Below are 14,472 nucleotides of genomic sequence, written 5' to 3'. Positions count from 1 at the left end.
ACCATTTAACAAATATCAGAACAAGTTTTTCTATAATGTTAGTAATAATATGAACCAATTTCTATTCATCAGTCCTGATTCACCAAAATTTAAAAATTCCTTTCAATAAGGCCCTTCTTTAAAATGTGAATGAATGTATAACCTGCATGTATGTAAGGGCACACATGTTGTGCAATGCCCATGGAGGTCAGAAGAAGGCATCAAATTCCCCTGGAACTGGAGTTATAAACAGTTGCTAGCTGCTATGTGGGTGCTGGGTTTGAACCTGGGTCTTCTGCAAGAGCAGCCAGTGCTCTTGACCATTGAGTCATCTCTCCAGTCCCAATAAGACCCTTTTTAAAAAAAAATTATTTTTATGTGTATGCATGTATTGCCTGCATGTAGGTAAGTGCACCTGTGTCGTGCAATGCCCATGGAAGACAGAAGAGGCCATCGGATCCCCTGGAACTGGAGTTACAGACAGTTGTTAGCTGCCATGTGGGTGCTGGGATTCAAACCTGGGTCTTCTGTAAGAACACTCAGTGTTCTTAACCGCTGAGCCATCTCTCCAGCCCCAAGACCCCTTTTTAAAAAAAGATTTTATTCATTTTTATTTGTCTGAGTGCTTTCCTACATGTATATAAGTGCAGCACACACATGTCTGGTGCCTGTGGAGGCTAAGACAGCATCAGATCCCCTGGAACTGGAGTTGAGGATGAGTGTTACCTGCCATATGGGTGTTGGGAGCTAAACCCAGGTCCTCTGGAAGAGCAGCCAGTGCTCTTAACCACTGAATCATCTCTCCAGCTCCAAGACCCTTTATTTTTGTTTTCTTAAAGATAGCATGTGTAGAAAGAAAATGTGTCCTTTACTCAGATGTTCAGCATTGGCTTATTTTAGGATTCGATGTTGACTCCCACTTTGCAGCTCTCACCAACACACAGTGACAGACGGAGAGACAGACACACATACCTCTAGTTAGGATTTGAAATGCTTTTGCTGATTACTCTTTATTTGTAGAGCTATAGTCCAGAAACACCATTCCCCCAAAAGGGTGATCTACCCATAAGAATGTCGATCAAGCAAGGTACAGCCTACTTCTTTGGATGTCCTTAGCACTGCCTGGTACACCAGAGGCTGAACAGTAACTTCCTATTACTAAGGCCTAAACTCTGATCTTTTTCAACTTATTTTTCCCTATCCTTTCATTTACTTCCTTTTCCCATCTAGATCAAACAAGGTCTCTCAGAGAGTCTTGCAGCTAATGAAACACGCTTTCACTGTGATGATGTAAAGTATTTGAATAACTACTACCAATGGACGGTGCACTCCACTAGAAGATGCAACGAAGTCCAAAAGAGAAAATATATACACTATTAAGTGGATGCCTGATGTTTGGCCCCTTCCTCTCTTATTTTACAGATGAAGATACTGAAATAATTATGCTCTAAAACGGGTGGTGGGAGGAAGTTTCCTTCAGTTATGTGGCTTAATGACACGTTCAACAAATCCACAAGGGTCACAAATTGATCTGGCACCTGTCAAGAGCCCAGATTGATGTGACAGAGGAAATATTTTGGTCAACTAATAATTTGGTTGCCTTTTCCTAAAATGTTATTGCATCTGACATATTAAAAAAAAAAAAAAGCCTATTGCCTAAGTCTCACAAACTCACACAGTTGCTTATACTGATTTATAGGCCTTAGTCTTTCAACGGCTAAAAACAGCATTTTAATGCGTGTAACTCTTGTAGTTTAGAATCATGTGATTTCTTGGAACTTGTTATGAAGACCAGGTTGACCTCGAAATTCTAGCGATCCTCCTGCTGTAGCCTCCCCCAGTACTGGGATTATAATCATGCACGGCAAGACATTTTTAGTTAAATCTAAGTATGCAATTATAAGCACATATATTTATCATGCATCTACTTAAACTAATACTGGCACCGGCCTGATGAAGACACTCATTCATTGCAATAAACATTCATTAGCTAAAATATCCGTCAAGAGTTTAGGCGCGTAGGGAGACTGACTTGGCAGCGTTTCGAATTCCTGCCTGGGCTTTGGAGACCGGTGGACCACTACCTGGTTCAGCAAACAACTGAGAAGAGGAGGGGCCTGCCGGAGGCCGTCCCGGCAACCCAGCGGGAGAAGACGCCTCGGCGCATGCGCATCTCCGGGTGGGACCCTTCCATTTGCCAGACCGGGGTGGCATGCAGGAAGGCGCCTAGGGATTTTGAATTTCTAACTTCAAGAAAAAGACTAGGTTGCTAGCACTTCATCGGGTAATAGTGAAATGCTGTCCCCTAAGCCCAGGACTCTGGGCCCTTGGCATGCACCCATAGAGCGAGGAGCGCCTTCTTGCTTCTTCCCCCTCCCCTGAGGCAGTGGTGGTCGGACCCACGCCTCAGACTTTCGCTAGCTTGCAGCGGGTCGGAGAGCGAAGGATTGAGCCAATTGCGGATGAAACGTCTTTGCAAGGAAGGGGGTGAGGGAGCTGCCCTTTGAGTTCCGCCTCTTCTCGAGGCCCTGGTGGGGAAGCGGGACATAGGAAATACCGCCCTCTTAAGCCAGCGGATCCGACGCCTCCGTGCAAACTGCCGAGAGGGCGGCGGGAAAACCATCAGCCGGGAACCGGGACCGGGAAGCAGCCAGGAAGCCGTGCGGGAGGGCGCGCGCGCGCCCCTTTTTCAGCAGTGTGGCGGGGTCGCACGCACGCCCGCCTCGGCGGCTGGGCGCGATTTGCGACAGTGGGGGGAGCGGCGGAGGTGGTGGCGGCGGCAGTGGCAGCTTTACGGCAGGCTCGGGCCGGGCTTGCTTGACGGCGGTGTGGCGGAGGCCCCGCCCGAGGCGGCAGGAACCTGGAGGGAGGCGGAGGAATATGTCCGAGAGGGAAGTGCCGACTGCGCCGGCGGGAACAGACATGCCTGCGGCCAAGAAGCAGAAGTTGAGCAGCGATGAGAACAGCAACCCGGACCTCTCGGGAGACGAGAACGTGAGTGGCGCCCTAGCCGTCTTGGGACCGCGGAGTGCAAGTTTCAGATTCTTTGAAAACTGTGTGCGCGGGGGCGGGCGGGCGGCGTGGGGGGAGGGAAAGGTGTCACCTGGTGCTGGGGAAAACGCGGGCGTGCGGGGGGCATCGAGCTTGCTTCTGGGGCTTGGCGCTGCGGCCGGGAGCCAGGAGAAAGTTGGCGACCGAGTTCTCTAAGCGGTCGCTGGGATCTCAGAAGTTCGCGCGGATAATGTCTGCATGTGTCGGGGGAGTGCTTGAGCCTCTGGGGGTACTTCAGTGTGACTGCCGATCTGAGATCATAGTAGTTTAAAAGGCACGCTCCTGGTAGGAGATTTTATTTCTAAGCAGAGTTGGAGCGGGGCAGAGTCTTTTAGGGACTCCTAAAGAAGTTTGGGGCCGGTGTCACTCTGCCAGCCCTGTGCAGTCGTCAGGGCCCACGGTGTGGTCTTTGACATGGGTTTGGGGGACTATTAAAGAGGGTTGTGTACGCTCTTCTCCCTGGAAATGGGCTGTGCCTGCGTGTCGACTTTTCTCTAGGAGGAGCAGAATTGAGGAAGTCATCTTCTGACTTGGAGGGGGAACCACCTTTGAGTTAGGCATGGGTGGGGACAGTTTCTCTTGAAAGTTTTTGCTTAATGTAAAGGGAAACGACTTGGAAGGTTTTTAGGCTGCGGCGATAAAGACAGATGGAGTCTGAGGATTCAGTGAGGTATGTAAGAAATGCCTGCCCTGTGGAAAGCACTATACAAATGCTATTTATAATAATGACTTACTTATTTTGTGATTGCGTAGTGAAGGTTTTTTTGCCTCTCCACATGCTTTATTATCAGCCATGATGTAATGAAAATGTCAAACCTGTTGAGTGAGGAAAGTTTCAGGGAACATTAAGTGAAAGCTTATTATCTTTCTAAGGACTCCTAAGGAAAGTCCATGTTTTGGTGTCTTCTAAAGCTATACATAACCAAACGATTGGGTTAGCTTCTTTTTGGCTCCTCCAAATCAGAGTGAGACTGAACTTTTCAGCGTGTTCCTTTGACACATTAACAAATCCCTTGGAGCCTTCTCAGAGTATCACTTGGGTTTTTGAGTCAGGGTCTCCCCGTATACTCCAGGCTGCCCTCAAACTTGTCCCTCAAGCTCCTCGGATTCAAGCATTCATCACCATGCCGGGCACAGTACTCTTTTTTTATGTATTCAAAATAGAGTATATACAATTAAAAAGACAAGTACAAAATTTTAAAATACGTTTTTAAAATACATGTCTGGGAGAGTATAGCATTTGCCTGACATACAGGAGGCCCTGGGTCCTGTCCCCAGCAGACAATGACCAATTTAGACGTAGTAATATAATAATATGCATTTCTTGGCACAGTTAAGTTGTACCAGTGATTTGGTACAGTAGAACCACTGGTATAAGTGGAAGACCTATTTTTCAAGATCGACAGCAGTTGTGATAGTGGATGGAATCCTTATTCTGAAAATAGAAAATCAAAAAGGTTTTGCACATTAAACACAATTGACAGGTTAAGAGAAATAGAGATTAAAAAGTGTTTTTTTTTTTTTTTTTTTTTTCTTTTTAAAGTCAGGTCTTCTGTAACCCATGCTGGCCCAGATTGCCCTGCTTCTGCATCCTAAGTGCTGGCATAACATGCCTAACTAAAATTGATTGCAGTTTAGAAACCTAATTTAAAAATTTTTACATTTTTAGTTCAGTAAAGACTATATATTTACATTTTATTTCAGATGTTTATTAAGTACCTACTTTGTGCTGATTATTTCATTCTTTTTTGAGGTAGACTCACATTGTAGTCCATGCTGGTCTCAAACTCATGGCTGTCCTGCCCCTACACCCTGGGTACTGGGATTACAGGTGACTGTGTTCAACTTAATTTTTTTTTTTTTTTTTTTTTTTTTTGGTGCTAGAGTAGTGTATTTTCTTAAAAGACATTTCATTTTGGAGCCATTTGATGTTTGAAGCATCTCAAGAACTCTTTTTCTTTTTAATGAATTAATGCTTTTTAAATACCTTTTGACACTTCAATTTATTTTTATAACATAAAACCAGCTTCAGGAAGTAGTAACCTAGAAACAGACCCACCCCAAAGGCAGCGTTTCCTCTAGAATTCAGACTTCACTTTAACTGAAGTTAATAAACACTGACAAAAGGGTTTCTCCCGAATCAATTTAGGTACTATTGCCCTTGAGGTAACAAATTGGAATCCTTTTTATTCCAAAGAAAACTTAGTTTGTCTTGGGAATGGAGAGTTTTCACTGTTTCCTACAGTAATATTTCTATGTGGACAGATTATACTATAGAATCTCAAGTTCAGATATATGAGTAGTATTACTTTGGAACTGTTAGGCAAATCTCATTTACATACAGCATAAAATATTTGGAGTTAAAAAAATTCCAGATGATTTGTGTTTATAAATAAGCAGAATTTTCCTAACAGAAATTTTTTCCAAAACTTGATCTAAATAGGAAGCATTAACACTTTTGTCTTAAGTGGTCACGTTCCTACCCTCGTGGTTTTTGTTGTTGTTTTACTTTTACTTTTTCATTTTTTTTTAACTTTTAAAAAATTTATTATTTTTATTTTATGCGTATGCGTGTATTGCCTGCATGTTGATAAGTGTACCCATGTTGTGCAATGCCCACGGAGGTCAGAAGAGGCTGTCAGATCCCCTGGGACTGTAGTTACGGACAGTTGTTAGCTACCATGTGGGTGCTGGGATTTGAATCCAAGTCTTCTGCAAGAACAACAAATGTTCTTAAACTCTGAGCCGTCTCTCCAGCCCCCTTCATTTCTTTTTAAAAATATTTTATTAATTTTTTATTTTATGCGTGAGTGTATTGCCTACATGTAAGTGCACCCATGTCATGCAATCAGAAGAGGGCATTGGATCCCTTGGAACTGGAGTTTTGGATGGTTCTTAGCTGCCATGTGGGTGCTAGGAACTGAATGTGGGTCCTCTGCAAGAGCAGCCAGTTCTCTTAGCTGCTGAGCCATCCCTAACCCTATTTATTTATTGAGGCAGGGCCTCTGTAGCCCCAGCTGGCCTGGGACTCACTATGTAAGACCTGGCTGGCCTCCATCTCACAGAAGTCCCATGCCTCTGCCTCCCCCCGGGTGCTGGGACAGAACCACCAAGCCTAGTTCCTTCCCTCATGGGTTTTTGTTTTGTTTTTTGGTCTTTTTGAGACAGGATCTCCCTGTAGCCCCAGAAACTCGCTATGTAGACCAGGCAGACTTGAACTCACAGAGACCCACCTGCCTCTGCCTCTTGAGTGCTGGGACTAAAGGTATGTGCCACCATGCCCAGTTCCTACCCTCACGTTTTAACTTGACATCAGCCGAATAAATTATGAGGACGTGTACATCAGTCAGATTTATTCTTATATATTTATTGAAGTATTGAACCCCAACAACCCTTACAGCAAGAGAACAGTTAGTCCCTCTCCACTGTCCTCTAGCAGTGACATCTGTGCAGAGCTGAAGAAAGTAAGCCATCCAGGACATTCAAGCTGCCGACACAGGCCAATGTCTGGTTTAAAGACAACATTGTCTTCCATTACCATTCTTCATATTTTGCTTTTACTTTTGCTGCCATGTAAAACACCCGCAATTCTCTAATACATAATTGGATTACTTTTCTACGCCTTTCTTGGAGTCAAATAAAATTTTCCTTTTTTTGTAGACTTTTATGTTAGTCACCATCTTTCTGGCACTACAGCCATTTGCCTCTAAATGAAGTGTCTGTTTCATGCAGTTTTCCCTTCATTGCTTACAGGATGATGCTGTCAGTATCGAGAGTGGTACCAACACTGAACGCCCTGACACACCTACAAACACACCTAATGCACCTGGCAGGAAAAGCTGGGGAAAGGGAAAATGGAAATCAAAGAAATGCAAATACTCTTTCAAGTGTGTGAACAGCCTCAAGGTATGTGAGAAAGCCTTCCGGCCCAAGGCTAAGCTGCGGACTTACACAAGATACAGTCAGGTTTAAAATACTATAAAATTACAGGGTTTTGAAGGTTGTTTATTGTAGCTCAAATTGCTTATTATACTGTGCTACACATTTAACCATTTTGGCTTTATTTTTTGTTGTGTTTTAATTTAAATGTGTTGTACTGAGTACTATAGGCTGGTGTTCCTTTATTGTTTGTTGATTCAAATAAACAATTATAAGGAATGTTACTCTTTATGTCCTGGTAAACCTTCAAAACATGAGCCACTTCTGACACCAATCATTAAAAAGAGCTGAATGTGAACCTTGACTAAACGTTCGTAATTGAAACACACCTTAACTTTGTGTACTTCTCAAACATTTTTACTTTTACTTATAATTGTCTTATAAGAAAAAGATGTGGCATTTAAATAAACCTTAAACTTTTGACCCAGTGAGAAGTCTCAGTAGGTAAGGGTACTTGATGCCAATCTGACAACCTGAGTTTAATCCTTGAAACTGACTCCTGCAAGTTTTCTCTGACCTCCACATGCCCACATCCCCAGCAGTAAATAAATAAATAGTGAAGTTTAAAAAACTTTTGTTTTTGGACAGGTCTCACTCTAACCCAGGCTGGCCCCAAACTAGCAGCAGTCCTGACTTGGCCTCCTTGGGGATGGGGCTGCAGGTGTGACCCCAACACGTCTAGTTTAATAACTTATATATGCAGTATTTAGGGGGCAATAAGGAGCTAGGGTCATTTAAATTATTGTTTTCAGTAGCAATTTAATTAACTTTATAAAAAGTTCTCTCATGGGGCTGGAGAGATGGCTCAGGTGCAGAGGACCTGGGTTTGATTCTAAGAACCCACATGGTGGCTAACAACCATCTATAACTCCAGTTCCAGGGAATCCAATGTCCTCTTCTGATCCCCGCAGGCATTGTACAACATGGGTGCACTTACGTACATGCAGGCAATATACTCATATACATAAACTAAAATTTAAAAATACTGAATTTTTTTTTTTAAGTTCTGTCATGTGGATTAGGGTGTGTGAGTGTGCGTGTGCATATGTATGTGTGTGTGTGTGTGTGTGTGTATTGTGTTTTTTAAGACAGGGTCTCCCTGTAGCCCCAACTGGCCTGGAACTCACTGTGTAGAACAGACTGGCTTCCATCTCTCAGAGATCTGCCTTCCCCTGCCTCCTGAGGGCTGGGATTAAAGGTATGTGCCCACATGCCCTACCCAAGTGCTCAGTATTTTAATCATACTGTGTAAAAGGAGAGAACTTAGTCTCATTATATTGTGTTGTTATTTACATGTGTTCTTAGTTTTAGATATTATCTCTGGAAGGTGTTTTTATGTATTTGTTTATTTAATTTTTAATTTTTATTTTATGTGTATGAGTGTTATGTCTGCATGTAAGTGCACCCATGTCGCGTAGTGCCTGTGGAGGACAGAATAGGGTGTTGGATCCCTGGAACTAGAGTTACGGACGGTTGTTAGCTGCCATGTGGGTGCTGGGAATCGAACCCGGGTCTTCTGCAAGAACAACCAGTGCTCTTAACCATCTCTCCAGTCCCAGTATTTGTTTTTTAAATCATGTATGCATGTGTGTCTGTGTGGGTATGTGCACATGAGTGCATTGCCTGCAGAGACAGAATGTATATGATCCCCTAGAGCTGGAGTTACAGGTGGTGATGAGCTGTCCAACATGGGTGCTAGAAACAGAACCTGAGTCAGTTGCAAGAGGAGTACACACACTTAGCTGCTGAGCCATCTTTCCAGCCCTGGAAGATGTTTTTAACACTTCCAGTGTTAAAACTGAAGTATTTCAAAAGCCTAAAGCTGTGGGTTTTCAAGTGATAAGAAAATGAAAGCTGTAAAACTTCAAAAGTGAAAAAAAAAGTGCTTTAAAGTGAGCGTGAAAGTTAGTGTTAAATAACAGATTGCCAGCAGAGTCCTAAATCTGAAATACAACTTTGAAAATGAGCAAATAATTCTGTAGAGCATGTGTCTACCATGCCTTCAAGCCCTGCCTTTAATACCTAGCACTAAAAAATATATATATTCTTACAGATTTCTGCTTGTGTATCTATGAAGGTATAGTCCATTCCATACACTCCCACTGTTCGAAATAGTCTTATTGGGATGATATCTTCTATGATGACCCAAATCTAAGGTTATTTAAAGATTACTTAAAAGTGTTTTTATAGGACTAATAAAAAGCAGTGGTTTAGGTGGAGTGTGATGAGCCCCACTTTCCAAGAGAAGAGTTAAGTCTAATAAAATTCAGCAGATACCAAAGAAGCTGTAATCTCCTTAAAGCCTTTGTTAGTTGTTTCCTTCTTTTCTTCCTTTCCCTCCCCCCCTTCTTTCTTTTCCTGACAGGGTCTGCCTATAGTCCCAGCCTGGAACTCACTATGCAGACCAGGCCTTGATCTCACAGAGTTCCGCCCACCTCTGCCTCTCAAGTGCTAGGTTAAAGACATGATATATAGTTTCTTAGATCAGAAAGTCTTTGTTAGAGAAATGTTCTCATACATAATATTTTAAGACACAGAAACGTATAGTGCCTTGCGGTTTTAGTGTCAGAAGTCATTTTGTGTATGATACGCCAAATAATAATAGACTACATTTTGGGAAGAGGAAAAAGGGTAAGTAAAGGTTAGTTTACTAATGTTTTTTGTTTCCTAAAATATATTAAATTTTTCTTATTTCGTGATTATTTTATAGGAAGATCATAACCAGCCGTTGTTTGGAGTTCAATTTAACTGGCACAGTAAAGAAGGTGACCCGTTAGTATTTGCAACTGTAGGAAGCAACAGAGTGAGTGTTAAGGGGACTGTTTGGTAATTGGTGTGATTATTTTGTATCTGTTAATATAGTATCAAAATGGAGTGATTTTTGAAATAAATTTTGAATACCTGGCTTAACAATATGACAAGAATGAAACTTTCAAGAAATTATCAAGTTAAAACTATTCATGACTGGGAAACACATCTTTATAGCTGTTATGAAGCAGGCTTTATGGTTTGCTTTATAAATACTTTGAATATCTGAAAAAGAACAATGTAATTAATTGCTCTATAAATGAAAGCCTATATTCAGTGTACTTGCTGGTTCTGAAGATGTTAATTATTTGTAATGAACATATAACTTTGTTTTTTTAGTTACACATTTTTCTTTATTTTGTGGGTGTGCATGTGTGGGTACACACATGCCATGGTACACGTGTGGAGGTTAGAGTTTCCCTCCTTTCACCCTGTGGGTTTCAGACCTGAACTGAGGCCAGCCTTGACAGAAGTGCCTTTACCCACTGAGCCATCTTGCCAGACCTTGAATTGTTTGTTTCGAGACAGGGTCTCCCTGTAGCCACAGCTGGCCTGGAACTCAATAGGTAGACCAGGCTAGCCTTGATCTGACAGAGATCTGACTGCCTCTGCCTCCCAAGCACTGTGCTTGAATTTGTTTTTAGGGATACCAAAAGAATCTTGAACTGAGAGGAGTGTAGAGAAATGCACCTGTACATTTAACATTGGCTGTTTAGTTTTAGTTACAGGGGCTGAACAGGTAGATTGCAAAGACTTACTATTTATTCATTCCATCCACTTCTAAATAAGTGGAGAAGAGAAGAAGATTGTCTAGTTCTTTCCAAGGAGTCTTTTTCTATTTTAAGAATTTGTGTATGTGTATGTGCACATTTGTGCTGGAACCTGTGGAGGCCTGAAGAGGGTGGAGGCCTGAAGAGGGTGATGGGTCCCCTGGAGCTGGAGTTACAGGCAGTGGTGACCCTACCTAATATGGGTGCTAGGAGTCAAACTCGGGTTCTCTGAAAGAACAGTAAGTCCTCTTAACCAGTGAGCCATCTCTCTACTCCCCCCCCACCACCACTCTCCCTTTTTGTCTCTTGCTTTGTAGCTAGGCTGGCCTCACACTCGGTCCTCCTGCCCTCTGCCTCAGGAGTGATAGGATTGCAGGCGTGCACCACCACACCCAGCTACAGTATTGGTTTTTAAGGTACACTGCTGTTTGTTGTATTTGTTTCTTTATTAGTGTTGCTTTTCTGTTCTTAGTGAAAATTAGCTTGTGAACAAGGGAGTCGTCAGTATTTTTTAAATGTCACCATTTTTCTGAGCTACCCACCCCCCAACGGTTTTAAGAATCAAGGAAGCTTGTGTCTACTCGATGAAATTTGTTACATATTTTTTTTCAAAAAAGTAAAATTTGACCTCACTAGTCTTCCTTGCACTACTTTCAAGAAGCTCTAATTATATGTAAGACTCCAGTGTTTTTACAGTTTGACAAAATTGTTGAAATTCTTAACATTACCACTGAAGTCGAGAGCTGAGAACAACCTTGCTCGCTGTTCAGCCAAACACAGGTTGTGTGATATGTAGCGTGTTGCTGGTTGTTTAGTTCTCAGAGTCTTTGAAAATAACAATTAAAAGGAAAAGTAATGTAGCTTTATATAAAGATTGAAGCTATTCTTTTCTAGTTGGCAACGTAGCCCATTGATTAAATTTGTTTGTTTCTGAAAACAAAGCCTTACTCCATAGCCCGGGATGGCTCAGAACTCTGTATGTAGACCACACTGTCCTTGAACTTAAGAGCAATTTTCCTGTCTCTGTCTCCCAGATGCTGGAATTATAGGTGTGTGTCACCAACCTGGGCTTTTTGTTGTTGTTTTTTCTTTTAACTTTTGTTCCACTTTTTCTTTTCTATTTTTTGGTCTTTTTTGAGACAGGGTCTCCTTGTAGCCCCAGCTGTCCTGGAACTCACTATGTAAACCAGGCTGGCCTTGAACTCACAAAGATCCAACTGCCTCTGCCTCCCAAGTGCTGGGATTATTAAAGGCGTGCGCCACCATGCCTGGCGGTTCCACTTTTAAGGCATCACATTAACCTGGTATTATCATAGTTCACCAGCTTGGCCATGGTAATACCAGAATTGATATATTTGGGCTAAATAGAAATGATCATTACTAAAATATTTAAGATGTTTGTTGTAGTGTCCTAACCTTCCTAACAATAGTATTTCTAACCTAACAAAAAGAATCTGTTTTCAGACTGAGGAGATAGCTCAGGAGTTAAGATTACTTAATGCTCTTCTATGAATTCAGGTCCTGGCATCTATATCCAACAGCTTAGAACTGCCTGAAACTCCAGCTCCAGTGAATCCAGTGCCTTATTCTGAACTCTGCAGTCAACTGCACACACACACACACACACACACACACACAATTAAAAGTAGTAAAAATAATCTTTTAAAGAGGAATGTACTTTCATTTAAAATGACATTGAAGGTTATATAATTTATTGGATTATGGAAAGTCCTATAGTTAGAATTCCATCTGGAAGAGGAAAAGTAAAACAGAATTATTTTGTAAGATATAACCTAATTACCATCCATAAAAGTCATGTTTTTCAGAATGTTAGTGTAGAGGCAGTGATGCTGATATGCAGGACTTTCATGGTATTCTAATACATCCCTTTGGTTTTTGGAGACATTGTATCACTATGTAGCTCTACTGGCCTGGAAATTGCTGTATTGGCCTTGAACTCTCAGAGATTGGCCTATTTCTGCCTCCCATATGCTAGAATTCCAGGCATGTGCCACCACACTCAGCTCCAATACATTCTTTAAATTAAAAAAAAATTAAATTATATTTATTTAAGTGTGGATGTGCATGTGCACTCACACCCATGTGTATGTGTGAAGGTCAGAGGATGACTTGTCTAAATAAGTTCTTTCCTTCTATATGGGTACCTGGGATGGAACTCAGGTCAGTCAGCAAAGCACCTTTACCTGCTGAGCCATTTTGCTGGTCCCTCTTTTTAAATTTTGCTAAAGTTACTGACTATAAACTATGAAGAAAATGGGAGAAACTTATAATAAAAATAATAAATTTTTTAACATTAGCCAAGTATTGTGGTAACTCCTACAATCCCATCATTCAAGAGGCTGGGGCAAAAGGATGTTTTTGCTCTGGACCATAGTGAGTTACAGATGGAGTTCAAGGCAACCTTGGACTATATAGAGACCTTGTCTTGAAAAAAACAAAAATAAGCTGGGTGTGGTGGCAGATGCTTGTAGTCCTAGCACTTGTGAGGTGGAGGCAGGAGGATCAGGAATTGAAGGTCAATCTTGGCTAAATGTAGCAAGTTTGAGACCAGCCTGAGTTGTGTGCCCTCTTTTCCAAAAACCAAAACTAATAATAGTGATAGATAATATGTTACAGATTTGTGATAGCGTTTTGTTTTGTTTTGGTTTTTTTTGGTCTTTTTGAGACCAGGTCTCCCTTTAGCTCCAGCTGCCTGGAACTCACTATGTAGACCAGGCCGGCCTTGAACTCTCAGAGATCCACCTGCCTCTGCCTCCCAAATGCTGGGATTAAAGATGTGCGCCACCACTCCTGGCTGATAGTGTATTTTTTAAAATATTTTTTATTTTATGTGTATGAGTGTATTGCCTGCATGTATGTAAGTATACCCATGTCATCCAGTGCCTGCAGAGGTCAGAAGAGGGTGTTGAATCCCCTGGAACTGGACTTAAAGACAATTGTTAGCTGTGATGTGGGTGCTGGGAATTGAACCGGGTTCCTCTGCCATTGAGCCATCTCTCTAGCCCAGGTGTATTTATTTTTATTTTACAATATATGGCACTTGAAAATGGCCACCATGTATAAGGAAGTTAATACTTCATTAGCTGTGTTTAAGAAAATTCATTATTAAGCAGATTGTGGGCTTTTTGTATGTTACTAATAATCTATAATTACCCAAACCTTTAAAAAACTCTATGGACTGATACATAACATCAAAAATTATACATATTTATGGAGTATCAGGTGATGTTTCAATATATATGTAATGTTTCTTAACTATTTGTCATTTAATGGTGCCAAAGACTTTTATTAGAAATTTAATTAAAGGATGATAAACGATAATTACTTTGAGGTTTTGAGCTCTACTCACTTTGAGAAAGGTTGGTGCAATTATATGGATTAAATGTACATTTAAATGACTATAAATCACAATTATTACCAGAGTGTTTAATGTATGAAAAGCATGTTAGGCTTTATAATGGCTTTGGTAAGTTTAAAGAAGCTCTTTTAAAGCAATTGTTTTTGGAGTATCTTTAAGTTATAATTGTGACTAAAATGTTTAAAAGCCAAACAGAATGTTTCTGTACCTTAGGTACATTTAACATGTTTTTATTTCCTTAGGTTACCTTGTATGAATGCCATTCACAAGGAGAAATCCGGTTATTGCAATCATACGTGGATGCTGATGTATCCTTTCCTGGGTGTTTGATATCTTTGGTCAAAGACATTTATTTGAATAAGTGCACTAAAACTTTTTGAAATTAATTTGCTGAAGTTACCGCCCTGCTTATCTTTAGTTAGTACAGTTCTATCAGGTCACCCTTACCCAAGAAAACACTAGTGTCTAGTTTTCCTTATCTTAGAATGGGGTGGCTGTGATGGGTGAGTACAGGTTGACTGGAGGTGGGAGCACTAAAATTACATG

General features: G+C 41.3%; 1 protein-coding gene across 2 annotated transcripts in view; it reads left to right on the top strand.

The window, feature by feature from the left end:
* The first annotated feature begins 2,167 nt into the window (after window positions 1–2,167).
* Eed (embryonic ectoderm development) overlaps window positions 2,168–14,472 on the top strand; it is a 32,578-nt gene continuing 20,273 nt past the window's right edge. The window contains exons 1-4 of one of the 2 annotated variants that reach the window (XM_008844142.3): window positions 2,168–2,973; window positions 6,784–6,936; window positions 9,680–9,772; window positions 14,169–14,234. In XM_008844142.3, the coding sequence (XP_008842364.1) occupies window positions 2,860–2,973; window positions 6,784–6,936; window positions 9,680–9,772; window positions 14,169–14,234 (426 nt within the window). In that variant the 5' untranslated portion in view covers window positions 2,168–2,859. The remainder of the gene's footprint in view (window positions 2,974–6,783; window positions 6,937–9,679; window positions 9,773–14,168; window positions 14,235–14,472) is intronic. The other variant, XM_008844141.3, reaches the window with a different exon arrangement.

The sequence above is a fragment of the Nannospalax galili genome, unplaced genomic scaffold (assembly GCF_000622305.1).
Source record: "Nannospalax galili isolate Female #2095 unplaced genomic scaffold, S.galili_v1.0 scaffold278, whole genome shotgun sequence".
Taxonomy (NCBI): Eukaryota; Metazoa; Chordata; class Mammalia; order Rodentia; family Spalacidae; genus Nannospalax; species Nannospalax galili.
Note: the sequence above shows the minus strand (reverse complement) of the source record. Positions and strands in the feature narration are given on the sequence as shown.